Source organism: Rhineura floridana, chromosome 8, assembly GCF_030035675.1.
Source record: "Rhineura floridana isolate rRhiFlo1 chromosome 8, rRhiFlo1.hap2, whole genome shotgun sequence".
In the NCBI taxonomy this organism is placed as follows: domain Eukaryota; kingdom Metazoa; phylum Chordata; class Lepidosauria; order Squamata; family Rhineuridae; genus Rhineura; species Rhineura floridana.
The window spans coordinates 41,019,792-41,047,066 of NC_084487.1; the positions used below are offsets into that span (position 1 = coordinate 41,019,792).

General features: G+C 40.1%; 1 protein-coding gene across 1 annotated transcript; it reads left to right on the forward strand.

Annotated features, from left to right (window-relative positions):
* Window positions 1-26,234, forward strand: LOC133390429 (apolipoprotein L2-like). Its single transcript, XM_061638994.1, is given in 5 exon segments — window positions 1-75; window positions 4,076-4,174; window positions 5,797-5,929; window positions 9,281-10,240; window positions 25,159-26,234. Coding segments are annotated over 3 exon segments (1,089 nt in total). The 5' UTR covers window positions 1-75; window positions 4,076-4,143; the 3' UTR covers window positions 10,206-10,240; window positions 25,159-26,234.
* The last annotated feature ends 1,041 nt before the right edge of the window (window positions 26,235-27,275 follow it).

The following is a 27,275-nucleotide window of genomic DNA, read 5'->3' on the forward strand; positions in this document are numbered from 1 at the left end:
AGGAACTCACCCTCAGCTACTCCTTGACTGCTCTGCACATCAGTTTAGTAGAAGCCGTCCACTCAAATGGGAAAGGTAAGCCTGAGAAGATTGTACGGGGCCCATTCTTTTGGTCTTGCCAACCTAATATCCAGCAAACAGAGTCAGCATTTGCCCTGATATTGTCAAATGGTACAGAAAAGGGCAACCAAAATGACCAGGGGCTTGGAGCTTCTTCCCTGTGAGGAAAAGCTACAGAGGCTGCGGGAGTGGGGGCATTTTAGTTGTGCTACTCAGAAGTAGGAAAGGAAAGATCTGTCAATTTCAGTTCTTTCATTTTCCAGTCTTAAGTTCCCTTCTCCACATTTCTGTAGCAATTTACGATTAAAAAAAAAAACTTCATGAAAATTCTTCAGCATTTTAGTGCAAATTTATCCTAATAAACACATTTTTGTAGGCAGTTTTGACTAATGTACACATTTTTGCAAGCAATGTCTTGTCATGTAATGCACTGTGGTATGTTATTTTCATTTTTATGCACACTTTCCCCTAACATATGCCTTTTTGTAAACATTTGTTTGGCAAACTGCACTGCAAAATTTGAATACATGTGAATTTGGAAGGATAGCTGTGTTTTAATTCTCATATTGTTTTGGAAAGTGCGGATTTGATAGATGTGGCTTGAAATGAGAACTGAATCGAATTTCTCACCCATTCCTACTCAGAAGTAAATCCTATTAAATTCCATGGGGCTTACTCCCAGATAGGTTTGTAAGGATTGCAGCCCAAAGGAGAAATCCTAATTCCCGATCTGGACTTCTGGGATGGAGGTGATGACTCAAGAGCCAGCATTTTTAAGAAAAACGCACAGAAGAGAAACTAAATGTTACAAGGCCTAGAGAAGTTACATGCCCTGCTGAAGCTTATCAGCAAGAATACATGCTGGGAAGCTGTTGTGTGATGGCTAGCTTGGAATGCAGATATGGGTGGAGAAATTAACATGCCGGGTGCATAAGAAATGATGGGCATACATAAGTTAGAAGATGAACCAATGGAAAGGTGGCAGGATGGCATTAGGGGGCCAATCAGAATGTGTCATGAATTTTTGCTTGCAATGTATAAAAGTGTAGCACCCCCCCCCATAAGGGGTGTGCTTGTTTTGCGAATTATCGCCTTGCACCTCTTCTGGCCAGAATGAAATAAAGCTTGTTGGACCCTTCAACCTGGGTGTGGTCTTTTGGCTGTACTGCGCACCGGGCAATGAACCCATTTGGGAGACAACAGAGATTAGGATTCAGCAGTGTCCTTCTCCTGGGCTGTGGAGGGGGAGGCCTCCACTACCATGGAAGTACGAGCAGCAGCACCCACCTAAGTCACAGGTGTTTTGGAGCTATTGCTAAGTCGGCACAAAGCCTCACAACAGGCCGTTTTGCAGGCACAACAGGAGCTGAGCAGGGCTGGCCAAGGATCTGCTGCATACTAAGGAGGCCCATTTTCTGGAGAGGGCCCTGTTCTGAGCCCTGCAGCTGCGCCAGCGCAGAGCTGGCACAGCAAAATGAATTAATAAATGAATGAATGAATGAGAAAATACCCTCCAAAAACATGCACACAGCAACAACAACACAGGCCTTCAGATGCAACAGTGGCTCCACAAGGAATTACTCTGAAGAAAGTCTCACTGTGTTCAATGGGGCTTAGCCACTAATTGCAGCCTTAAGCAGTTGGGAGGGGCGAGATGTGACAGAGACAGGCCAGTAGCCAGGGAGAGGTAAATGGGGACACTGCCCCCACTAGAGCGGTGCTTTGCCATTTTGTCCTTTTTGTCCTTTTTTTAAAAAATTGTGACATGACAGACGACACCCTCCATTTAAAGAATGACAGCTTGTTTTAAGAACCGGAGCAATTTCAGAATAGGACCCTTTGAAAAATTCAGTAAACAAGGCAGGGCGAGTGCACCACAAAAGCCTAATCTGGAAGAGTCCCTAAAGTCTGCTCACTCAAGATTTTCCCTGAGGGTGGGTTTTTCCTGCTCAAAGTCACCCTATAATTACTTAAGGGATCCTGGAAAAAAACCAGCCTATATATTTATTTTATTTTATTTAATTAATTAATTAATTAATTTGTATCCTGCCCTTCCTCCCAGCAGGAGCCCAGGGCGGCAAACAAAGCACGAAAACACTTTAAAACATCATAAAAAAAGATCTTAAAATACATTAAAACAAAACAGCATTAAAAACATTTTTTTAAAAACAACTTTAAAAAAGGGTTAAAAACATTATTAAAAAACATATTAAACAATTCTGACACAGATGCAGACTGGGATAAGTCTCAACTTAAAAGGCTTGTTGAAAGAGGAAAGTCTTCAAAAGACCCCGAAAAGATAGCAGAGATGACGCCTGCCTAATATTCAAAGGAGGAGGTCAGGTCTCTTGCTCCCCTGGTGCATTCACTATAGCTACCCAATTTCCCTGCTTTTTAAAGTTTGATAGAAATATCTGTGGGCTATAGGTACGTTCTTAAACTGCGAGGTTTTTTGCCTGTTAATGAACTGTAGCAAAAGCAACAAAGTCTTGTGGCACCTTAAAGACTACCAAGTGTATTATGGCAGAAGCTTTCATTTACTTCATCAGATGCACAAAGTGTTATTCTGAGTTACGGGTCTATGTACATCTGGTCTTTGGAGGGTGGGCAGCAAATGTAAACAGTGAAGTCAGAAGGAAATCAAATACAGAAAATTACAAATGATAATAATTACATTATTGACAGTGGCCATTCACAGAAAACAGGGGTTGTTATAACACAGACATCCTGGCATTAATAAACCAGTTATCACATGTAGTCTGTCTGTTCCAATTCAGTCTACAAGTGACAGCACTGAACCGCTTGATGTACTGTAATTCAGTGATTTCATCTTGCAGTCTCCCTTTGAAGTTCCTTTCTACCAGTATACCCAAGTTGTAGAGTGTCCTGGAAGATTGAAATATTCTCCCACTGGATTTTGGATATTTCCATTTCTCAGATTTGTATCCATTTTGAGAGGTGCAGAAGTAGAGCACATACTTTCTCATGTAATACTAAGGACACTGCCAGAGTATCAGTATTTTGCAGGAGGATTCAAGTACATACCAGGAAGTTTAGGTTTGTATAAACCTAGTTTGCTCTAATGCAACAAATCTACTTTTAAAAAAACACAGACTTTTCATGATTAAGAAAATGAGGAGGTAATACTCTGAATAGTGTGGGAGGAACTAATGACAACTAATGGGAAGACGTATAAACACTCCACAAACAATTCAGAACAAATGCTCAGCAAACATCAGATATAATCTAACCTTGCATAAGCTTTGTGCAAAGCAAATCAGGATGAACACTCAATAAATAGATGGTGAGCCCCAAAACTCATAGTCAAATAAAGTTGATTTGGGATAGACTGAAGATAGGCAAAACAGATGACTTCACACCACACACATAATTCATTATGGCAACATTACTCTTTTTCACTTGCTCTGAACTAAGGTGGCAATTCTTGTGTTGAAGGCAGCTATGGAAGGAAATTAAGATTTTTCAGGAGACTCGCTTAGCGACAGATCGAGCCAATGAGAGGTGCAACTACATGTGAAGCTTCATGTGGGACTACTGGCAAAAATGGCAGCCCTATGTGGAATTCTCCATTTCCATTTAAGCATGATTAACCCGGTTGTTCCACATCATTGGCAGCTGGGGTTATTTATGCTTGCAGTCATTTTTCTGTCCTCCACCATCACCAACTGCCACTGATGAGGTATAGTCTCATCTAGTTCCTCCCTAACCTTAGGACTCAGCCATATACCACCATCAATGAAAAATATTTTTCCAGCTTGTCTCACAGACACAGCTTGAGTGTGAAGAATCCCCACATCCAGTAGTAAGCAAGGAATGCACAGGTAAGGGATAAAACTGAAATCAGTAATGCTATAACAATTCCATTAAATATATATATATATATATATATATATATATATATATATATAACTGTATTGGTGATCATTTCACCACTGCTGAGATTTTTGCCATGATTTGCCTTCATCATGATTATCTGCACTTTTTTCCCTTCCAGGCTTGAAATATACTGAACCTGAGAAGAGCAAGCTTTGAACATTTAGTAGCCACAAGACTCCTGCAAGAATGGCCTCTGAAAAATACCATGTTTATGAAGGTAGGTCTCTTAGGGGGCGGGGCATAGCTTAGTGGTATAGAACACACACTTGCATGCAGAAGGTCTCAGGTACAATCCCTGGCATTTTGTTAATAGCAGATGATGGGGAAGACCTCTCTGTGCCTGAGACCAAACAGCTGCTGCCATTCAGAGCAGACAATACTAAGCTAGATGCACAAATAGTCTAGGGGCTATTGCTTCCTTTGTTTGTCTTTCTGTTGGGATCCTGATTATTTTCTTTGGCCTATGTATAGTATGTGGGGGGTGTTCAAAAGTCACCAGAGCAAAGAGGTTGAGTGCCCCTCCTACAATCTTCTTGTTAAAGGCAGCACCTACTTCCCTCTATTGCAAAGAAGCCATTTGTGAAAGACACATGAGAAAAGCACAGTAGCATAGCAGTAGAAGTAGGATCTGCAACAAAATGTTGAAGTGTCATTCATCATTCATCATTGGTGATCACACGTGGCCGAGTAAGATTGTCTTCCAAGATAAAGTCTTTAACAGTGACTGTGACTGTGGAGGCCAATTGTGGAGGCCAATTGTGGAGTGATCCTCATCAGAGTTCCTGCTGTCCAACCCTAACCTCTTCCAGGTGATGACCTTCTTGCTCTCCCAGGCATTTTAATTAGTATATTGGATGTGTCAGTTTTTCCATCAAACTTCTCCTTGCTCTGTTTTACCTGATGTGTTTTATGCTGATGTAGTTGTTTTTGGCTGAGCCTTTTGTTCTGCAATTCATTTTTAATGTTTTTTATTGTAAATTGTATTTTGTATTTTATTGTCTATGTGAACCACCCAGAGAACAAGGTTGTATGGGTGGTACATCAATGTTACAAATACAACAATACATTTCAATAGATTTCACTATCACTACCTACCGTTTCTATTTCCACCACAACAGGCGGTCAGCATTCTGTGGCCACTAAGCTTGCTCAGTCCTCATTGGGGTGTTTTGGGGTTTTCCCTCCTTAGGGGTTTTTTTTTTGTACACCTCCTCCATGTGGATAGTGTCCTTTTGTCTACATAAGAATTGGCACTCAGAGAATGAGTTCACTATTAGTAATTAGTATATAGTATATTTACTGTATATCCCACCTTTGCTTGAAAGAGCTCTGGATGGTCTACATTTTAGCCTCATGATAATCCTACAAGGCAGAGAATTTAGGCTGAGAAAGTGTGGCTAGCCCAAGATGAGCTTCATGGCTGAGTGGGGATTTGAAACCAGAGATCCCCACATTATCCACTGTAGTACACTAGCTCTCATATTACCTACAGCAGCTCTTTCGTTTACTTATTTTTAAAAAATGCTTGGAGACCAAGCTTACCTGAAAGCCATGCCCTGTGAGCTGGATACCCTGCTCTAGTCCCAAATGTTTTAAGCAGGTCTGGTTACTCAGGGATGATAGAAATATCTTTGTGCGTGCCCAGAGGCACTCTCTTAGTTATGGCTTCGTGTTTCCATTACTGAGCTTGGCCACTGAAAATGAAAACCGGTTCCCTGGCTGAGCTAAGTAATTACATTAACAGTACACTTTACATGTTGCAATATGGTTTTGTGAATCATCCGCATAATAAGAGGGACGGGGTGGGTTGGCTTTTGTTTTTGTTTTGTCCTGGTTTAGAATATCTTGAGTGTGACAACCACATCTTGGGAATCTCAGAGCTTCTGCCAGACAAACTAGATGATGAACAGCAGCAAAGATTCACTGATGAAGATTACATGGAGGTGTTGCAGAATGTGACTGAACTTAAGAGGTAACTCTTCTGTAACATAGATACTTACAACCAGCATTGTTCAGTGGGTTAATTGTTGGCCATGATTGCACAAGTATTTAACAGGTTTAATTACACAAGAAGATAACACCACATGGCCACTCCCAGTCATTAAATGAAAAGAAACCACAAAGTCATTTAGCAACATGCAATCAGGGTAATAAAAACTTACAAGCAAAGCAAAAAATAATGTATACTTTACAGACCTGGGTAGCAGCTACTTTGGGATAAGGAGCCACTTTCAGGAAGTAGCATGAAATGGAGGCAAAAGACTCCAGCCTTCACTTCCACTGCTTACTGACATGGAGCCACCAGCTACCACCTCTTGGGATGGGGGCATTTGTCTTACTTTACAGTCATCCATTGGCATGGCTGTCAGAGGACAGTCCCGTTTGAAGGCATCCTCTGTTAGAATGGCTCTCCAGGAGAAATCTCCTATCCTTCAGAGAAGCTTTTTGAGGATCCAGTTTAAAGAACCATAAGGAGAGAAAGCAGGGGCTTGAAGTTGCCCATCAAGACAGTTAGAACCTGGACAACAGTCTGAGCAGACAGGCATATAGGACACCTTGTCACAGTTTTCCACATGATAGTGGGGTCAGAGTTAGCTCACTGGGCAGGACAGAGTCAAAATACTAGTACCCAGCAGGCAGGTACTAGTTGCCCACTGTTGCTTACCAGGTGGGGGAGGAGCTAGACAACGGGGAGGTGGTGCAGTGCAAACATACCAGCAGGAGTACCAGATTGGTGTGTCTACAAATGTGTATATTAGTGACAAGAATATGCAAAAGTGCATTATATTAGAGGAAATTGTATTAGGCAAAATTGTATACAATCACATGTATAGAAGGAGAAATCCACACTAAAACACTGATGAATTTTTATAAAGCCTTTTTAAAAAACTGGAAACTGATATGGAAACATGGAGAGGTGAAGATTGGAAAAATGAGAAACTAAAGAGGAATTGAAATTGACATTCACCCATCCCTACCTGCTGAGTCCAAATGCTGTCTGTTGATGAACAACTTCAAGGTCCTATAGAAGGTTCTTTATCTGTAAGCCAAATTTGGAACTTCAAATAAAGGATGCTGTAAAATAAAGGGCCATCCTTTATAAAGTAGGACACATGGGCACCCTATTCCTTTCCAATCTTTTCCCCTGCAACCTTCAAAAAGCTTCTCTGAAGGATTGGAGATTCCTCCTGACAAAGTTGGGTGGGGGTGAATGTGGGGAAATTTATTTCTATGAGCTTCCTTAAGTTAACTTATCTTAGAATCCAAATCTGATTGGGGGCATTTCCCCCTGCTCCAGCAGCCCCTTGTGCCCCCTCTCACATGGTTCAGGAGAGGGGAGCAGCACTCCAGATAAGCTTTCCAGGGCTTGTATGTTGCCGTGGGAGGTAGGCAGCAGAGACAGGAAAATTTCCTTCCATGAGCTTTCTTCAACTAATATGAAATTAATATACTTCAGCACCTTGGACTGCTCCTTGAAAGTTTGGATTAAAACCTGGAATGGATTCCATTGCCCCACTGACATGGAGACACTGGCCATGCTGACTGGGGCTGATGGGTGTTCAGTAAAATATCTGGAGGGCCACCACAGCTTTCTCATCCCTGGTGTAATGAATTCTAAACTAGGATGGCCAGGGAAAATGACCACAGCAGTGACATGATAAAGCCTTATAAACTGCTAGCAGGCAACCACTGGCTGTGCATCTTAGATGAATCCAAAGCAGTGGCTGCTTTGGAGCATATTTTGAGGTTTAGATCAGAGGCTCAAAGTCAACCCAATTGGAGCCTATCTGAGGATCTTATCTGAAGCCAAGTGCTCAGCCTTGGTAATTATCTGGCTTTGCTCTATACATTATGCTTCTGTGCATGTGACTCATTCTGTTGTGGAATCCTGGCCGACTTGATTCATTCAGTTAATTCCCACACACCCCTTCAGTTTAGTCCAAAGACTCGAAAAGAAAATCAACAAAAACTCTCCAGCCTTGAAATTGTCAGTGATATCCAGTGCCCAAGAAGCTTCTTCCAGGTTCATGGTTTTTTTATCCTTTTGATGGTTCCTTCCCATTTGTGTCTCAAACCACTTTTTTCTCCCCCTTTAGAGGGGATTATAGGAATAATTTCAGCTCAATCTCTTACGAACCAAGTACTTACACAAATATATGCAGAGCAAGAATGGAGAGGAAGAACAGAGAAGAAGTGTTGGGGCTTTTAGAAAGATTTTTTTTAAAAAAATGTTTAAAATAATCCTTATTCTGGTTTTACACCAGAAGTGTTAAAATATTTGCTTTGGGGAATTACCTATTCTGCATTTCTTAGTGTTTTTCATACATGTAATCGTGACTCTGACATTCTTTTGAACTGACAGTGGTGGTGATTTGCTGATGATAACAATTCTGCCAATCTATAATTCCCTGCTAATATCCCAGAATGCACTCTGATTACTCTTGGAAGCACCCTGGGACATTCAAACTCAGCTGTATATTTTGATAAGTATGAGCCACCTCCACAATCTCTCCATGCAACAGAAATGATGGGCATGGGGTGGGGTGTTGGGCAGATTGACTTTAGCTGTCTTTGAGGGAAGGAGAGGTTGTGCCATGTAATAGGACAGAGGAAAGGCAGAAACAATTGCTGCTATTTTAGGCATCCTATGTGAAATATGTTTGCAAATATACTGCCTCCAGCACCAGTGTGAGGTAGAAAATAAAAGGAAGCATAGGTATTGCTACAATATATACATACATTATTCACTGGTGCAGTTACGTAATTTTAGACTCTAGACTTTTAGACTCTTATGGAGGGCTCTTTAGATGGCAATGAATATTACCTGTATTATTATCATCATCATCATCATCATCATTATTATTATTATCATTATTATCATCATCATTATCATCTGTTACTTGCCCTTCAGCCAAAGGTCCCAGGGTAGGTTACAACAATGTTAAAATACAGCATTAAAGACAATTAAAAACAATGTAAAATCACAAAATAGGTTGGGTCATAAAAATATATGTCTCAGGTGTCAAAGGCCAGATTTGGAGTTCTTACTAAACAAATCCAAATGATCAGACTTTTAGCAATAAGTGATAGCGTAATGCACTGGAAAGTGTGGGATAATGCCTGATGCAACTGTTGTCTGATCTCCCCATAAACAAATCAGGATGAATGCTCCTTAAACAGCCAGTGGTTGTCTAATCTCGCTGTAAACATATCAAGCCAAATCAGGTCTTCTGGAAGTGACTTAGAGAGAGCTGTGCAAAAGCACCCTCCAAAAAAGTGTGCATCATGCGTGTATTAAATGTATTACTTTTATTTCTGACAGAAAGGAAAAAGATGGGCATTGGGAAGAATTAGCCAATGAATATTTTGTCCACTTTCTGCATGAATTCCCTGCTTAGAGAGAAGAGATTGAAAAGTGCATCAGATGCCTTCGGGAAATGGCAGATGACATTGATGAGACCCATAAGAAGTGTACTATTGCCAGCATAGCTGCCAACTCTACCAGCGCCTCTTCTGGCATCCTGACCATCCTGGGACTGACCTTGGCCCCTGTCACAGCAGGCGGGAGTTTACTCCTGACGGCCACCGGCATTGGCTTAGGAGCAGTGGCGACAGCGACAGGCCTTTCTGCTACTTTATATGAGAGTGTTAATAATTCAAATGAAAGGAAAAAAGCCCACGAACTGATGAACAAATGTGAGAAAAGTCTAAGAAAGGCAACGTTTCCTGATAAAATAGAATTTGGCTTTGAATCACCCCCAAACAATGGAGCTATGGGTGAAAACGTCAAACAACTTGTTTCCAATGTTGCCGGTCAAGTTCCTGACTTGTATAAGGGTGTGAAGGATATCAGAACTAATGTAAAAGCTTGGAAGCATGTTCGAGCCAATCCTGGCATGAAGGCTTTAGCAAAGCGAGTCACAGCTGCAGGGAGCAGATCCCGGAGTACAATCAGAGGGGCCAAACATGTTAAAAAGGCTTTTGCAGGAACCACCCTTGCCATGACCAAAGGAGCCAGGCTGCTGAGCGCTGCATCAACTGGGGTGTTTCTCCTGTTTGACGCCTATGGCATTGTTCAAGACGCTAAACGTTTGACTGAGGGAGCCAAGGCAGAAATGGGCACAGAGATCAGGGAGAAGGCTAGCAAACTAGAAAAAGAACTTCATCATCTTGACAAGCTCTACGAGGCACTGAAAGGCATGCTGTGTGAGTTAAAGTGGCCAAAGAACCGTGCAGCATATGTGTGAACTATGTAATTCTCTACTGGTTGTATTCGGTCAAGGTAAATATGTAGAAACATTGTTTTTGAGTTATAATAATCTATTTCACATTTCTTGAAGAAACTCTGGCCTGGTACAGATGATCCGTTAATCAAATGAGTTAACATTTTCTACCATAGATGTGTGCAGTTGTCTGAACTCACAAAAACATGGTGTGATGATCTAAACCCACCAGCTATTGATTCTATGGTTGGGGGCCTTATCAAGTAGTAAGGCTTACCCACATTAACCACTTGGTAAGTTGGCAGTCTATATTGGCAACACATGGCTGGTGACATAGAGAATCCCTCCAGGCATCCTTTTTATTGTGCAGTCATGATAATTTGTGCTCATGATGGTATTGGGCTGGTTGTAAGTTATCCCACGTCCAGTGCTGGTTGAACATGCAAAAGTTCGGGGTGGACATACCACTTTGTTTCCCATCATTGCATGTCCAGAACTTCCTGCAGAAATCCTGTAACTTTTCACACCACAAAATATTCCAGGGCTTGTTTGTTTGTTCTGCTTTTATTGTGCAATAATGCAATAATATGGGGGAAGCACTGTAGAACAACTAATAATGCAGAATGATGTGTGGATGGTCCAGTATAATTCCATCACTAACACACTATTATTGCATTAATGACATGTTGCAGAATACACCCGCCAAGCAACACCAGTCTGGAGGGGTCTTGAGTGGGGATTCCCCCAAATAGCTGGAGTTGTCTTGCAATGAACTTTCCTGCTTTCCATGTTTTTCAGATTTAACTTTAAGATTTTAAGATTTCTATTCCTAGTGTTGCTTACTTATTTTGAAAGATTTAAATATTTGCTGTGTTTCAGGGGTATTATTCAAGAATCATTTAAGTTATGATTTGATAGGAACATCTTTTAATATATAAATAAAACACATAGGGTGGTATTTTTGGACAGGCCTTCAGGAATTCCGGGGAGAGCTAACTTTTTTGGGATATTTTATTATCTATTGATCGCCCTAACTGATTTCATGCTGCTGTGATTAATGATCGTTCTGATTTTATTGTATTTTATCTGTATTGTATTGTAATTTACTGAATTTTAGTTTGTACGTCGCCTAGAGTGGCTTCGGCCAGATAGGCGACACAAAAATTAAATTTATTATTATTATTTATTATTAGCTAAGTCCTACTCAGAGTAGACCCATTGAAATGAAGGAATCTTAGTCATGTCCATTAACTTCAATGGGTCTACTCTGAGAAGGACTAGTGTTGAACATCACCCATTCATTACTGTGGCAGATTAAATGGCTCTTTATTGCTGGAATACACTGAGCAGAAACAGAAAGTTTCTCTTTTCTTTATTTATTTTATTTAAAAAACAAAGTAACAAAAACAAGACTACAATAAGTGGTTCTAAGTTTTGTGGTTAAATTTAGAGCCTCTTATTATGAGCTGGGTCATCTTCGTTTGTTTGTTTTCAGTTTAAGGGGTGGAGATTCAGCCCATAATAATGAGAGGTTGGCTGTAAATTTTACCGCAAGACAGATTGCTACAGTGGTTTTTGTCTGTTTGTTTTTAATTAAGTGAGAAACTGTGGTAATACCTCTGAAGTTCTTGTATGTGTTGTGTGACACTGGGGTTAGGTAGAGTGTGCATTTACACACGATTAATCATGATTTTAACTTGTGAAGTTACACACAACAGATGACTTCATAGGCCTAAAAGCAATTTTTACAGAGCCAGTAATCTTTTCTAAGAGAAAAACTCCGAAGACAAAGGGGATTTTTGTTTGTTTTTACTATTTTGAATCAGAATGTCAGTATGACTTTTAAACTTTTTAAAGTGTGCAAATGTAAACCATCAGCTTCCCTAAACAAAGAATCAGGAAGCAATGACAAAACTTTGCAACAATGCATGGAAGGATAGGTCTTTGCTTCATAGCAACAGAACATGTCAGTAACTAGGGGTGGAACAACAGCAACCACAGAATACCACAAAGCCAACCAGTCATCTGTATTGTTGAACTTTAGCAAACATTTAAAACATGGCAAACTTCCCAGCAATAACGGAGCAGTAAGTTGGTCATCAGTGTTCACCCACTGTAAAATCTGTACATAGATGTGATTATTGCACACGTGTCTTATTCTCACTGTGCATACATGATCTGGGGAAGACACAATTGGCTAAGGCTTCTTGGCATCTGCATTTTCTCTGTGTGTACATGATTTATATGCTTTTGCGTGCTTTTTTCCTTGTTTTTTTTAGTAGGGAGTGCACAATGTGGGAAACAGACCTCAGGTCCCCAATTAAGTCTCCTATTATGAATTGGTTGTTAGAGAGACAAGCAGCCTGATTGAGATTCATCCAGCACCACCAATATTGTTTCTAAAACTATCAAAATCTGAAACAAGAAAAAGTCTTGTGACACCTTAAAGACTAACACATGTTTTATTGCATAAGCTTTTGGGGACCAGAGCGTACCTCATCAGATGCATGAAGTGTACTTCTAAACTGGTAGGCATCTACTATATCTATTGGAAAGTTGTTTGTATGCTGTGCATTTGGACACCTCTTTAGATATCATAACCCAATTTTGCATTATGGCTCCTGAGATCAAAGAGCAGGTTTTCATTTACATGTGGAAACAATTGGATGTCATTTTGATCAAGATGGTGGACTGAAGCTTTCAAAACTGCACAAATTTCAACCACTGATTTCAAAACTGCACCATTTTTTTTGTTTCGAATTCCTGAGCAGTGATGAGTACAAGGCTGCTAATATATTATATACAGACATAGTTTGGGGGGCAGATGAATGGAAAGAAGTGACATCAGAGAGAAACAACATGCAAAAAGAACAGGCAGTGATAATCATGTAAAAGTAATTAACAGGGTTAATTAAAAAAATTAGGATCACACTTCATGTGTCTGATGAAGTGAACTCTGGTCCATGAAAGCTTATGCCATAACAAATTTGGTAGTCTATAACAAGACTCATTGTTGCCAACAAGACTCTTTGTTGGTTTTGCTGTACAAAAGATTAACATGGCCAGCCCTCTAGAAATTGATAATTTCCTTTGATAGATAAAATAGCCCCATGATTCTGTTGAGCATTAGCATGTAACTAATGTTAAACTGTGACAACAGACAGCTCAGCCTACCAAGGAACCGGCATGTTTCACTAAGAATAGAAGCAGGCCTGGATAACAGTTGTTTTTCTATTTTTCAAAAGATGGGGGGGGTCAACCATTCCTGGAGCAACCTGAGACTTTCATAGCACCAAATGGAGTCTCATTTGAATGTCTGCTACCTCCTGTCACTTTCCATCTCAGGGCTACGGCCATATGCAGACTCCAGTGCTTCACCATTGACCAACCATTTTTCCTTCCCAACTTTGCTTTTTTATTTTTTACCATCAGCCTAATGAAGAGTTCTAGAGAACTCAAAAGCTGGCACATTATTTTGTCACATTTTGGTTGGCTTAAAAAAAGTACTGCCTCAAGAAGTCAAGATGAATTTTAGATTGTTTTCCTATGGGCCAACACAGCTTCTTTTACTTTTTGTATTATCCACTTAAGATTATTTCATTGACATAGCAGTTAATAATTCATTGGATGTATTAACTGTTTCTTGGGATAGCATCATCTGTCTTGAATGGAGCAACCTCTTTTTTTTCTTTTTTTAAGAAAGGAGAATCTCAGTACATTTGGCCTCTCTGCCCTGATGCTGCAGTGTTTGAGAACTGATCACAATTTATTTATTTATTTATTGCACTTGTATACCGCCCCATAGCCGAAGCTCTCTGGGCGGTTTACAGCAATCAACTCCTGCAAGCCCCAATTAAAGCATATGCTGCTTAAAGTATTCTGAAAAGAATGTGGAATAATTTTCCTGTTAGCCTGCCAGCTAGTTTCAATCATGGCACAGTCTTAAAAACAGAATAAAAATCAAGCACACTAATTGTATCTAGCATATAACCCAACCATCCTAAGCAGGCTGTCCTAGCTGGCTATTGGCTCTCTTCCTACCAGTCAGGACCCACCTTCATGGGAAATAAGGAAAAATGGGGGTGGGGAGTGAGAGGCACAGGTATCACCCCCAGAAAGTTGGTGGGAGGGCACCCCAAGGATGTTCTTGGCATGGTTTCCAGTAAGCCTGAGGCCGAACCTGGTCCTCGCCAGAGGCTGCAGGTAAAGCTCAGGCCCCTTGCCTGGCATTAATGGCAATGCTCTGTGATATCCACCACGACAGCCTTCTTCCAGCTGAAGAGGAAGTAGCCCGTCCCTGCGCCTGCTGCCACAGCAATGCAGAGGTAGCCATTGTAGGTCATGAAGATGAGCATGAGGAAGTAGCTGACCACCACCTGGACAATGTGCAGCACGGTCTGGAAGAGGTGAGGGAAGCTCACCATCTGCTGCCCGACTGTTTTGTTAATCAATTATGTTGATTGCGTGCAGAGAGGCTGCTTCCAGACCGCCATAATTTTGCTGGTGTGACTCCATTGTATACCAGCAAATTTAGGTTCTAGAATAAAAGTCGATTTTACATGTTTGCACAACAAAACTGCCTCCCCCCCCAAAAAACCCCACAGAATTTTTGTGGTAAGGAAAGTGAGAGGGTAATGCACTAGAAAGTCTGGGGTAACGTCACATAAGCGCCACACACAACAACCAGAATGACTGCTCCATAAACAGCAATGCCATATAACCTCTGTGCAAACTTTGTGCAAATTAACCAGGATGAAGGCTCAGTAATCAGGTAATCTGGAAAGAGCCTATAGACATAGCAGAAAAATTAGTGGACAGTTTTAAAGTGAGAGACAGAGGTCACTTTCAAACAACCTGCTTTGACTGAGCATTCAAGCTGATTTGTTTGCAGGGAGGACAAGCAATGTTGCATCAAGCAACTGTTATCTCACACTGTCCAATGCATTTCCCCATCATTTTCCATATCACAAAAAGTCTGATTTTGGGGGTGTAAGAAACGTGGTTTTCCTTAAGGGAAAACCCCCCTATGAGACCCCAAAAATGGTCTCCTGTGGAAGACCCACGACAGAGACAAGTGTGAATCAATTTTAAAAGCTTTTATTTCGTACTTGCAAGGACGGGTGTCCTACCAGAAGGCAGACACACCCAACATGACATTGATACAGACTTTTATCCCCTAGCCCGACGCTATGATTCCCTCCCCTGCCTCCTGATTGGCCAGAGGCAGGGTTTACAATCTTATCCGAAGAACGCCTTAATGAAGTCCCATCCCTATTTAGATTTCTTATTACTTAATTCTACATTGCCCCATACCAATATTTATTATGTAAATATTAATTAAGCAGAATATCTTTAAAACACTCCCATTACGTCAAGCAAAGTAAAATTTCCCTATAATTCTGTCAAGCGAAAATCCCCATTTTATTATTAAAACCGATTTTGACCACAAACAAGTTTCATCTGTCTGTGTTCCAGATGGCCATCTTATCTTCTTCTATCTTTATGGGTGAAAAAACCCCTTCTACCTAGCAACGTCTTGCCTAAGGTCAATCTATGAAACAGTCATTTAAAACAATCTATTATTTAACTACTCCTCTTTACATCAAGCAAAGAAATAAAACCTCCTCTAAATTAGCCAAGCCTGAATCCTTTATCTATTTTAAAATTAAGTTTGTCTACAAAGCAAACAGAGCAGCTACAGCCTCATAGCTTGTGGTTAATCATATCCTGTTCAAAGAAAAAGTCCCTTTTCTTTTACTTGCCTCAGCTTCAGCCTCTATAGAATATCTACTGCAACCTATCAATTGAGTAATTATTTATTTTGAACAATAAAATCACACATTTTATTTATCCTTAACATATCCTGAAAAAGCAACACATTATATGCATTTCTCTCAATCCCTCCTCTTTTTATTTTATAATTTTTCTGTTGTCTTTTTCATTAAGTTCTCATGCTTCTGTTGAATTCTTCTAACATGGTCTCACATCGAGCTTCCTGGGATTGAGAATCTCCTTCTGGTTCTGCTAAAAGTAACACATTTTCATTATAAAGAGAAGGTTCTAAAGGCATCTGTTTGGTTACAGCCGTCTCTATTATTCTCTGTGCTAAGCCTCGTACATATGGTATGATGCAACACCCCACAACAATCAATACACCTGCTACTATTATCAATGAGGTAAATATATAAAATCCATCCCTTCCATTTTCCAAACTTGGACTCCAACCACCCAGTAAGTTGGTCATCTATACCTGATTGAGTCTATATAAATACCTTTATCAATTGAGGAATCTATTGCCTCTCTTTTATTTCTTCTACTAAACATTTTAGTTTGTTCAAATGCCAGGGTAAATGGTTTTTGCCAATTGTGCTATAGCACATGTCCCTGTCCAGTTTTTAGGAAGGATAGCCTGTCATGTTCCACCTCAACCATACCACAATAAGTCTGCCCTTGTTACCTGAGGGTGAGAAGAACTACTCAACCCATCTCCTGTACAACCATCCAAAGTTCCCACCTCTTGAGTGAGTCCTAGAAATTCTGGACTGGTGGTGTCCTTAGTCTCTAGGTTTTAAGGCTGGGAACTGGTGGGAAAGCTCTTGACAGGGTCTCATTGTTCCAGGCATTCTCATGCTGGTACAGAGTCAACAGGCAACTTATTTTAGTGGTACTGTCTGGTCCTTCTATAGAGGAGGGAGCTTATTTGTGCTATTAGCCTGCCTGTTGCACAAACATAGCAGTTCGACTATATATTTTACCCATCCTACCCAGGCATTTTATTTCTCCATGTCTTGTCTCTATTTTGAATATAAGTATACGGGATAGGACTGTCCTAACCAAACTACTCTGGGTCCGGACCTTCTGACTGGCATTATTGGCCATCTGCCGCTTTCTTACTATTCTCATGAATTTTATATTTTAACATATATTTCCTGTTCCTGATTAAACAATATAACACTTATTCCTATTGCTATTCCTATTCAACTTGCTCATCCTGAACTTCTATGACTTTTACCCTATGGAGGTCAATCTGTGGTGGGCTGAATGACTTTTCTTGGGCATTTTTGGCTGTTTTTCTGATGGGAGTGTTATTATCTGAAAACAACATTTCGAATGTTATTTTCTCCCAGGTAACACAACTCCCATCCTAACTTTCACATTGCTCAGACTAATCCACCTCTTCATCTCTGGTAATCTCTTCACAAAACCAGAAATATAAGAAAATGTTCAACAGACAAAGTATTATTATTATTACAACTCCAATCCAAACAATTCCTGTACAAATTACTTCAGGGATCATTATACATTTAACCCCTACCTGGGGTATTCTGTTAGGTGTTGTTTCAATCTCGAGGGGTGTTTGTACTAGAACCCTTGGTCTTAAGTGTTCAGGTTTCTTGTATACAAATATTATTGGTTGAGACCCCCCCCCACTCCCTTACAGGCAGAAATTTGGTTTCTATTATAACAGGTAACCTTCTTCTCATTTGTCATTCAACCTCATTCCTTAAAGGAGGTCCTAATCCAAGTTCCCTTTCATTCCCACCCTGAACTCCAAGTATCTAATTCTGGAATTAATAAAGTCTCAAATCTCTCCTTATCTGTCCAGTTTTGATCCTCTAACTCAATCCTGTAGGAGTTTTTCCAAAGAAGTAGTCGTGATGTCTGTCCAAGAATGTCTTTGTGTCTTATCAACAGCAGACTCCAACGACGGGGTTTTGGGCCAAAGGCCCCCCACTCTCTTTTCCTTAGGGAGGATATAAAAGAAAATAATGCCAGTATCTAATTTTTCAATAACTGATTCTTGGTCTCAAATGTTAGTGCTTTTGCCATACCCCTAAATATAGTAGTCTATAATCTCCAACTCATATATACAGTAACAGTTACAAAATGTATAATAGCCATAATATATGAACATGCAAAAGGAGGGTCAGACTGTAATGAGTCTTGAAACCCTGGGCCATGAAGTGGATGTCCACCATCCTTGTCATGACCCAAAACAAAACTAACATAAAAAAATACAAATAATTTTAATACCATGATCATTTCTGATATTATCCTAAAGTACCCCTTTAACTATAAAAGAGTAATCTAAGTACTCCATTTTACCCTATTTCTTAGTAAAACAAGGAGAGAATTCCCCTAGAGTGAAATTCTCACATAAATAACCAGACACTGTTTTGCCATGAAATTTACCTGTACCCCCTTTTCCTGGCAAAACAATATGAGCATAATAATCCATTGAATGGGTAACATCAGTCTAGATCCTCTGGTCCAGGCAGTTGGCCACCTGCCACATCCATCGGCCCAGACACAATGATTTTCCCCCTACAAAGGACTACTCTATTTAACACTTATTATCAAACTTAAAACCCATACTGATTTTATGATTATATTGCCCCTTATCTTATCACAATTGTCACAAACAGGCACTTCCTCCTGTTCTATTAATAGGAATCTGTCTGTGTTAGCACAGAAACAGTTCCTTTGTGGGCAGTTTTCAAAAAGGTTGGACTTTTCAGCCTGTGTTGGAACAATTTATCAAACTACTAGTTTACAAAAAGCAAAAAGTCTGTTTCAATTGTTTCAGATTCTTTTTCCCAAGTTGAATGTCAGGCTGTAGCAAAGATAACGCACACTTGTGAACTTTCCCCTGAGCGATCTGTTCAGCTGGGAAAGTCCCTGCCACTCACTTGAGAGAGACAGACTGAAATGAAGTAATCTCTTCAACTGGATGTTATCCCAAAAGCCCGTTCAGATCTGGACTTTTCAGATGACCGTTGGACTGGATTTTAAGGAAACTGGCACAGCTGAAAGTCCACTTCAGTAGATGCCCAGGTGTGAAGTTTCTGACCCTTCAAAAGAACAATAGGCTCATGGAGAAGTCTCCATCAAAAGACTGGCAGGACCAATAATCCAGACCATGTAATATAAAACGGTAGGAATACCTTTTAGTTTCTTAAATATCCTTCCTTTACTTTTTATAAACTAACATTATTATGATTTTTATCCTATCAAATGATTAAAGTATACACATGTGTCAATTCTGTATACAGAATTTCTCAATGTTTTTCATCTAACAATTTATCTTAAAATTGTGTTTGGTTTAACAATATTTATGACACTATTTCCTAATTAAATCAGTCAAATTCATTTATATCTCATTCTCCTTATACATAATTACTATAGTCATGACTCCCCTTTCTCTTCTCATGACATTGTTCACTTTCCTGGGAGTATGTACTTATAACTAAATACTACTTATTCCAATTATTTTTAATCTTGAGTGAGTGTCCCCACTCAGGCACTACTTTATAATTACTGAGAAACATTCCAAGTTTTCCTAAAAACCTGAATGTTTATACATAAATCCTTACTCATTAGACAGCAAAGGAGTAGGACAAAACAATTTCCCTCAAAAAAAATATATACATGTAAAATCATATGACAGTTCCAAAATTTTAAAGTAATTGGCCCTACATTAATAACCCAAATAAAATTTATATTCACCCTATAACTTATCAGAAGTTTAATAGGCTCTCTTCTCATTTAGGGGGACCTAGTTGTCAAAACTGGAAAACCAAGTCCTATCTTCCAAAGCCATTTTAATTATTTTAATTCTAAATCAAAGATTCTTTCTTCTGGGAACTGCTGCTTTTTGTTTTAAGTGCTTATATGGGTATGCCACAAAGACAAGAATTCTACTGGAAACATGCCATATTTCTCATACATTTTGGACATTTTACTTTCTTATTTTCTGTTACAAAAGTGACAAGTGGGTAAAACTGACCATCTTTATACACATTTTACTTCTTTTTGTTCTCCATTTATTTTTCTCCACAACAAATCCTTGATAATGTTTGGAATCTAAACATTTGTTCCTTACAAAATCCAGAGGATGGGCTGTGGGGTTTCTCTTAACTTGCGTGCATTAATTTTGGTCTGAATCCTCACTTCCTAATATGACCTCCTGCACTTGGTTCCCAGTTTCAAATTCTCCACTTCTCAATTGAAAACACTGGAGTGAAGGGAATAGCCTTCTCCTAAATTTTCTAACACATACAATGTCCAGACCACAATTCTCACCCTTACTGGATCCTTAAATTAATGGCCTTGACTTAACTTCACAACATTGTCCATCTCTTTTGTCACATCCTTAATTCCCAACACCAACAACACCAAATGATTATTCAAACCTAATATTCTAATTGTTTTATTTCCTGTTTGATGAAACTGGGGACAATTTCTATACTAATATATTAATTGTGATTGGTTCTAACTGTAAGGCAGTTTCTTTTGCCTTTTTATTAACTAACTTGTTTAGTTATTGTATAAATACCCATACATCCATAACTTGTATCCCTCTGTGACTTCCTTTGTGTAGAATAGTCATTATTATTACCTGTTTCTTACTAATAGTTACAATCTGTTCATTTCAAATTTCAAATTCATTGCCAATTCTACTAGTAAATCCCTTCCTAATAAATTATTTCCTATTTCGGGTATATAGAACAGTTTTTCCCTTTGATTTTAATTGGGTTGTTTGCACTTGAGCCTCTTCAATACTGGCACATCAAATGCTTCACCTGATACTGATAACTTACAAGGTGACAGATTCATACCTTTGGGAATGTAATTCAAAGATGATCTGGCAGCTCTAGTGTCTGTTAGAAACACTACTTCTTCCTCCCAGGATCCCACTTTAACATTTGTCAAGATTTCCCGGTGGGGCCCAGTTTTAGGGAATCCCTGACTTCCCTATTGTTCATCAAAGGCCATTAGTGATGCGTTATTTTCCTCCTTCTTTAAGTCGGGACATTCTCGTTGGAAGTGTCCAAATTTCCCACATAACCAGCATCCGGCTTGTGGGCCTGTCCATTTCTGACTGGATTCTATGTCTGGTCTGTTGGTTCTACCCCTCCCTCTGTTTCTGAATCCATCCATTTTCCTTGTCTTTCTGACCCGATGTTTAAGTTCATTTTGATTCATTGTTTTAACCTGCTTCCCTGCGATCCTTAATGGATAACAATTCCCTTCATAATTTGTCTTCCAACATAATGCATAATCTGATTCTTCCTGTGAGAATGGTTCTTTATTGTTTACAAAGAAATTTAAACGTTGACAAAGACAAGCCTCAAAGGCTCCACATTTGGGCCAAAATATGGCTGGAGGTTGTAAGGGTTGGCTTGGCCATTCAAAACAACAATATTGAATCATTCTCTTCTTATCTTTGTTCCTGGTACATTCTAAGTCCTCCCAAGTCCTTAATCTTATCCCCAGAGGACTTTCAGGAGGTATGTTAATCTCCTTATCTGATATTTTTGTAGTAAGTATCTTAGTCTGATCTTTAATCTTCTTGCTACTTTTGTTTCCCATTTCTAAAGTCAGACCTCTTTCAATCCTTTCACTCGCTTCGTCTCTCTCCACCCGTCTTCCTTACAGAAGTATGGAAACGTGAATTGAGACTCCGGACTCACTTTACGTTCAAAACACGTCTCAATCACTCACATTCAGGTCTGACACACACACTCACACTTTTATGGCCAGTACCTTCCTCTTCCTGTTTTTCACACAGGAAGACAAGGTCCAGCCCGGGACTTTATCCCCACTCTTCCTATCTCACAGACAGGACAGTAAGGTCCAGTCCTTTCTCCAGGTCAGGGAGCCTCTAACTCCTCACACCTGGACCAAAGTCAGGGAGCCTCTAACTCCTCACACTTTGGTTTCTTCTGTCCCAGGTCAGGGAGCCTCTAACTCCTCACACCTGGACCAAAGTCAGGGAGCCTCTAACTCCTCACACTTTGGTTTCTGACCCCTAAGATAATACTTACACCCTTAACAGTGGTTTTCTTACCTTAGTCCGTCGACGGAGTCTGTCTGGTCAAGATCACACGTGTCTAGGCAATGTGCCCACCGTTCTAGGTCTTTTCCTTCCAAGAAACACACACCCAAAGAATTTCCCCCTGATTCACAATGTCTGGTCTATCAAATTATGTCCTGGGATCTTTGTCAGTGGAGTAGTTGGTCAGTCCTTTCGTCCCCCCAGGACCGTTGAAAAGTTTCAACGGGGCGCGCCTTCCTATGGGGCAGTCAGGACCACCGGTCACTCCAAAAATAAAGGGATCCCGGACGAGCCCCCAATCTGTAAGAAACGTGGTTTTCCTTAAGGGAAAACCCCCCTATGAGACCCCAAAAATGGTCTCCTGTGGAAGACCCACGACAGAGACAAGTGTGAATCAATTTTAAAAGCTTTTATTTCGTACTTGCAAGGACGGGTGTCCTACCAGAAGGCAGACACACCCAACATGACATTGATACAGACTTTTATCCCCTAGCCCGACGCTATGATTCCCTCCCCTGCCTCCTGATTGGCCAGAGGCAGGGTTTACAATCTTATCCGAAGAACGCCTTAATGAAGTCCCATCCCTATTTAGATTTCTTATTACTTAATTCTACATTGCCCCATACCAATATTTATTATGTAAATATTAATTAAGCAGAATATCTTTAAAACACTCCCATTACGTCAAGCAAAGTAAAAATTCTGTCAAGCGAAAATCCCCATTTTATTATTAAAACCGATTTTGACCACAAACAAGTTTCATCTGTCTGTGTTCCAGATGGCCATCTTATCTTCTTCTATCTTTGTGGGTGAAAAAACCCCTTCTACCTAGCAACGTCTTGCCTAAGGTCAATCTATGAAACAGTCATTTAAAACAATCTATTATTTAACTACTCCTCTTTACATCAAGCAAAGAAATAAAACCTCCTCTAAATTAGCCAAGCCTGAATCCTTTATCTATTTTAAAATTAAGTTTGTCTACAAAGCAAACAGAGCAGCTACAGCCTCATAGCTTGTGGTTAATCATATCCTGTTCAAAGAAAAAGTCCCTTTTCTTTTACTTGCCTCAGCTTCAGCCTCTATAGAATATCTACTGCAACCTATCAATTGAGTAATTATTTATTTTGAACAATAAAATCACACATTTTATTTATCCTTAACATATCCTGAAAAAGCAACACATTATATGCATTTCTCTCAGGGGTAAGCAGGTTTGTTGCACAAGAATTCCAAATCAACTTTAATTATTCGACCTGAATTTGCCAGTGTGTTATTGAATTCCACCTGAAAATAACAAAAGTTTGGAAGCACCCAGAAATGGGGGGGGGGGGGAGGAAGAAGGAGAGAAAAAGAGACCAATGAATCATCGGAAAGTGAAGTATGAGGGGAGGGGGCAAGTCTCTTTAAGGGGATCTGATGCTGAATAGGTGAAGTGCTGTCTTGTAGGAATACCACTATGCCTTCAATTATGCTTTGCTTGTATATTTATAAGTAACAGAAATATTACAAAAAGCACATTTTTCTGTGCACTCTTAACTAGGGATGGGGGAGAAATTTGATCCAGTTTACATTTAAAGGTGAACCTATCTAATTTTCACTTTCTGAAGCAATACACAAACTGAAACACAGCCATCCTCAAGTAATGTGCCCAAAGATACATATACTGGGACAAAGTGTACATAAAAACACATATCTTGGTGAAAATAACATATAAAAATGTATTATATTAGTGAAAGTTGGTTTGCAAAAAAAAGTGTGTATTTGACAAATTGCATTCAAAGATGTGTATAACTGGAGAAATATGCACCAAAATGGTGATGAATTTTCAAAAGGACTTTTTAAAACACACACACACAGATGAGGAAATATGGAGGACTGAACTTAAGACTGGAAAAATAAGAAACTGAAATGGACAGGTTCACCCATCCCTACTCTTAACCAAAATATGTCTCTGGAGCTGCTCACCTCTTGAGGATGTGGGATGCAGGTCACAAAGCCTAACTTACCAGTCTTATCGGTCAATAACCCATTCAAAATATGTATAGTCGACAAATAAAAGCTGGGCATGGTAGCCAACCATACATTTCTACTGTCACTATCTCTCACCCTAACCAACTTCACAGAGTTGTTGTAAGATTAAAACAGAAGGAAGAATTGAACAATGAATGCCACAAAATGTGAACCGTATTATATTTATCAGTATAGAAATCATCTGATGAAATTGAGGCATTCAGGCTTTATCTACCACCTTTTCAGTGGTGGCCTCATAACTGTGGGACTTGATTCCAAGTGAGATCAGGCAAGTCCCATCCCTGGCTAATTTTGAACGGACCCTAAAGACTTTTTTTACCATGGTCTTTGGGGGTTGCTTATTATCTGCAGAGCATACACATTTTTGAAGCTAGGCTGGGCTATTTTTTATTTCATCACATGTTTATGAAGAAGAAGAGGAGGAAGAAGAAGAAGAAGAATGAAAAGAGTACCTCAAAGGTTAATGTTCAGGGCAGGGGAGTGCATGAAGATTTTTATTTATTCAATTTATAACCCACCCTTTCTCCCAAAGAAGCAAGCACATCAATGAAAAAAGATTAAAAAAACATTGTAATTGATCTCAAGGTTGGCAGGAATTGTGTGTTTCAGCCATCAAATGCCTAGGGAAACAAGAATATTTTAAAAAGGTTCTTTCATGGGCCAATGCCAACCAGGTAGCCCTGGTAGCAGCAGCACCACCACCATGGTCTCACCTGCAAATCATAAAGTCCGAGATGCTTGATATTTGGGAAGACACTAATTCTTGGGTCACAAGCCATTTAGGGCTTTATGTGGTAGCACTAACACATTTAATTGGGCCCAGCAGCTCACTGGCAGCCAGTGCAATGCTTTCAGAATCAGTGACACATGGTCCCATTGGGCTCACTCACTTTCCAGGCTAGCACCTGCATTCTCCACTAGCTGCCACCTCTGGATGGAAGTCAGGTCTGCCAGGGAAGGGGAAATGGTGGTCAGACAAGTAAGAGCTATGACTCTCCACTTTCCCAAACCTTCCCCAAGCCAAAGAAACCCTAGTCACCATTCCAGCTTGCCACTGAGCTTTGTGTTGCTTATTCTTTATCTGATTTATATCCCACCCTTCAACAGGTTCGCCAGGCAACTGCTATTAAAAGAAACAGTCCATGCAAAAACAACTGCCACCCAAGACTTGATCCTGGATGACTGGGTGGATCTGGCATATATTACTGAGGCTTATCTGGATGAGACGGGATAAAAACAGCTGAGCTCTTCTCAGTATTGCACCAGCATAGACTCCAAGGCTGAGGAAATGGAGTGTCTCAATTATACTGAGACCTGACTACTGCAACATGTTAACTATGGAGGCTCTTCTATAACTTCCCCGTGCCTTCAGTTGGACAGGTGGCAATTGGAGAGAAGGCCTTCTCTGAAGTTACACCCACTGCAAGTTATGAACCTTTGGACCTGGGGCTATCTTTGTTATCTGTCCTGACCAAATATTTACCTTTGGTTTTGTGTTGTTAGGTATTACAAATTCTTTTTGCACTGATATGCTTAGCTGTTTCCATTTCTTGATTTAATTGGTTTATTTTTGCTGTTTTTATTACTGCTAAGTTTGGGCGTTCCTGGCTTTTTATAGCTGTCATCATTTTACTACTACTGTACTATTATTCATCCTGTAACATTGAGGTTGCCCAGATGAATATGTGGCCCTTGGTCTGAAAAAGTTTCCTCACCCTTGGTAGGGGAAAGGGTTCCTTCTGTTTTCACTTCAAAGAGTCACCCATTATTTTACAATTAATGGCAGAGACAGCAGAGATTTTGAATTTATGTCTGGGCATAGCAGTAGAGTAGCGGCAAATTCAGAAGTGCAGGGTCCCTTATGATAAGTTACAGCCATGCCCCCTTCTAAGATTATACAACTTTCTAAAATTATAGAATTATCTGGCTAGGCTTGAATACTGCTTTCTGCTTCTCTATCACTGTCACCATTTGACTGTCCTTTCTCACAGTCAGATGTATTGCTTGAATTACTGAATACAGTGTCTACACATTTATCTCTTGCTGATACCAAGCTGCTTGATTATTTAGATGGGATGTTATCATCAGGATTCACTATTTCTTCTTCTGCAATTACAGAATTCTCACTCTCCACAACTTGTCTTAGCTTTTTGTAGTAGAAACTAATAAAGGCTTGCTTGCGATCGACACTTATTGGGACTCTTCTCAGTGGCTAACACACTCCCCTTTCATGCTGATTGGCTTGTAGGATGCTGGAGACATAGGGACTCTGCTGGGACATGGCTCCCCAAAAAGTAAGGGGTCCCCAGACTACACCTCTGAGGTGTAATGATGATTTGCATAACAAATGGAGGCTTAATCCAGACCAAACGGTAGTTTTTTGTCAATGTTTATCTGGGATTAAGAGTACAGCCTGTTGTGGATGGAGTTGCACTCCTCCTGAAAGATCCAAGTTTGTAGGCTTGGAGTAGTCCAGGACCCATCCCTTTCCACTTAATGCCAATGGTTTGGGACCGAGATACTTGAAGGTGCATCTACTTATATGTGAGCCTGCTTGCCCACTGTGTTCATCAGCTGTAATAATCTAAAATGTTGCCCTTGGGGGCAAATTTGTTTGGGACACAGGACAGGGTTTTTTTTTTCTGATGCAACACCCTGATTGTAGATCTTCCTCCCATGTGAGGGTTAGTCTCCTCCCGTACCATTTTTAGACCTGACTACTGGAACATGTAGTAGTAGTTGGTTTTGCCAGATGCTTAATCTGCCCTGAAGTGCTTTTTTATGTATAAAATGTGTTGGCAACCACCAGTGCAATGGACACTCTCCCAATATCTGGAAAAATAAGAATACTGTAATTTTAATAGAACTGGGAATTTAGACTGCTGGGCAGGAACTGGAATTTCCATCAAGTATGAGGTTTACATGCAAGTGCAGAATTTCAATACCATCACCCACCTTGGGTCACTCGTGTGTGTGTGTGTGTGTGTGTACGTGTGTGTGTACTGCCTTCAAGTCGATTCCGACTTATGGAGACCCTGTGAATAGGGTTTTCATGAGGCTGAGAGGCAGTGACTGGCCCAAGGTCACCCAGTGAGCTTTATGGCTATGTGAGGATTCGAACCCTGGCTTCCCAGGTCATAGTCCAACACCTTAACCACTACACCACACTGGCTCTCTTATTAGTGTCCATTATTCCTACAGGTAAGCTATTAAAAGAGCAGCAA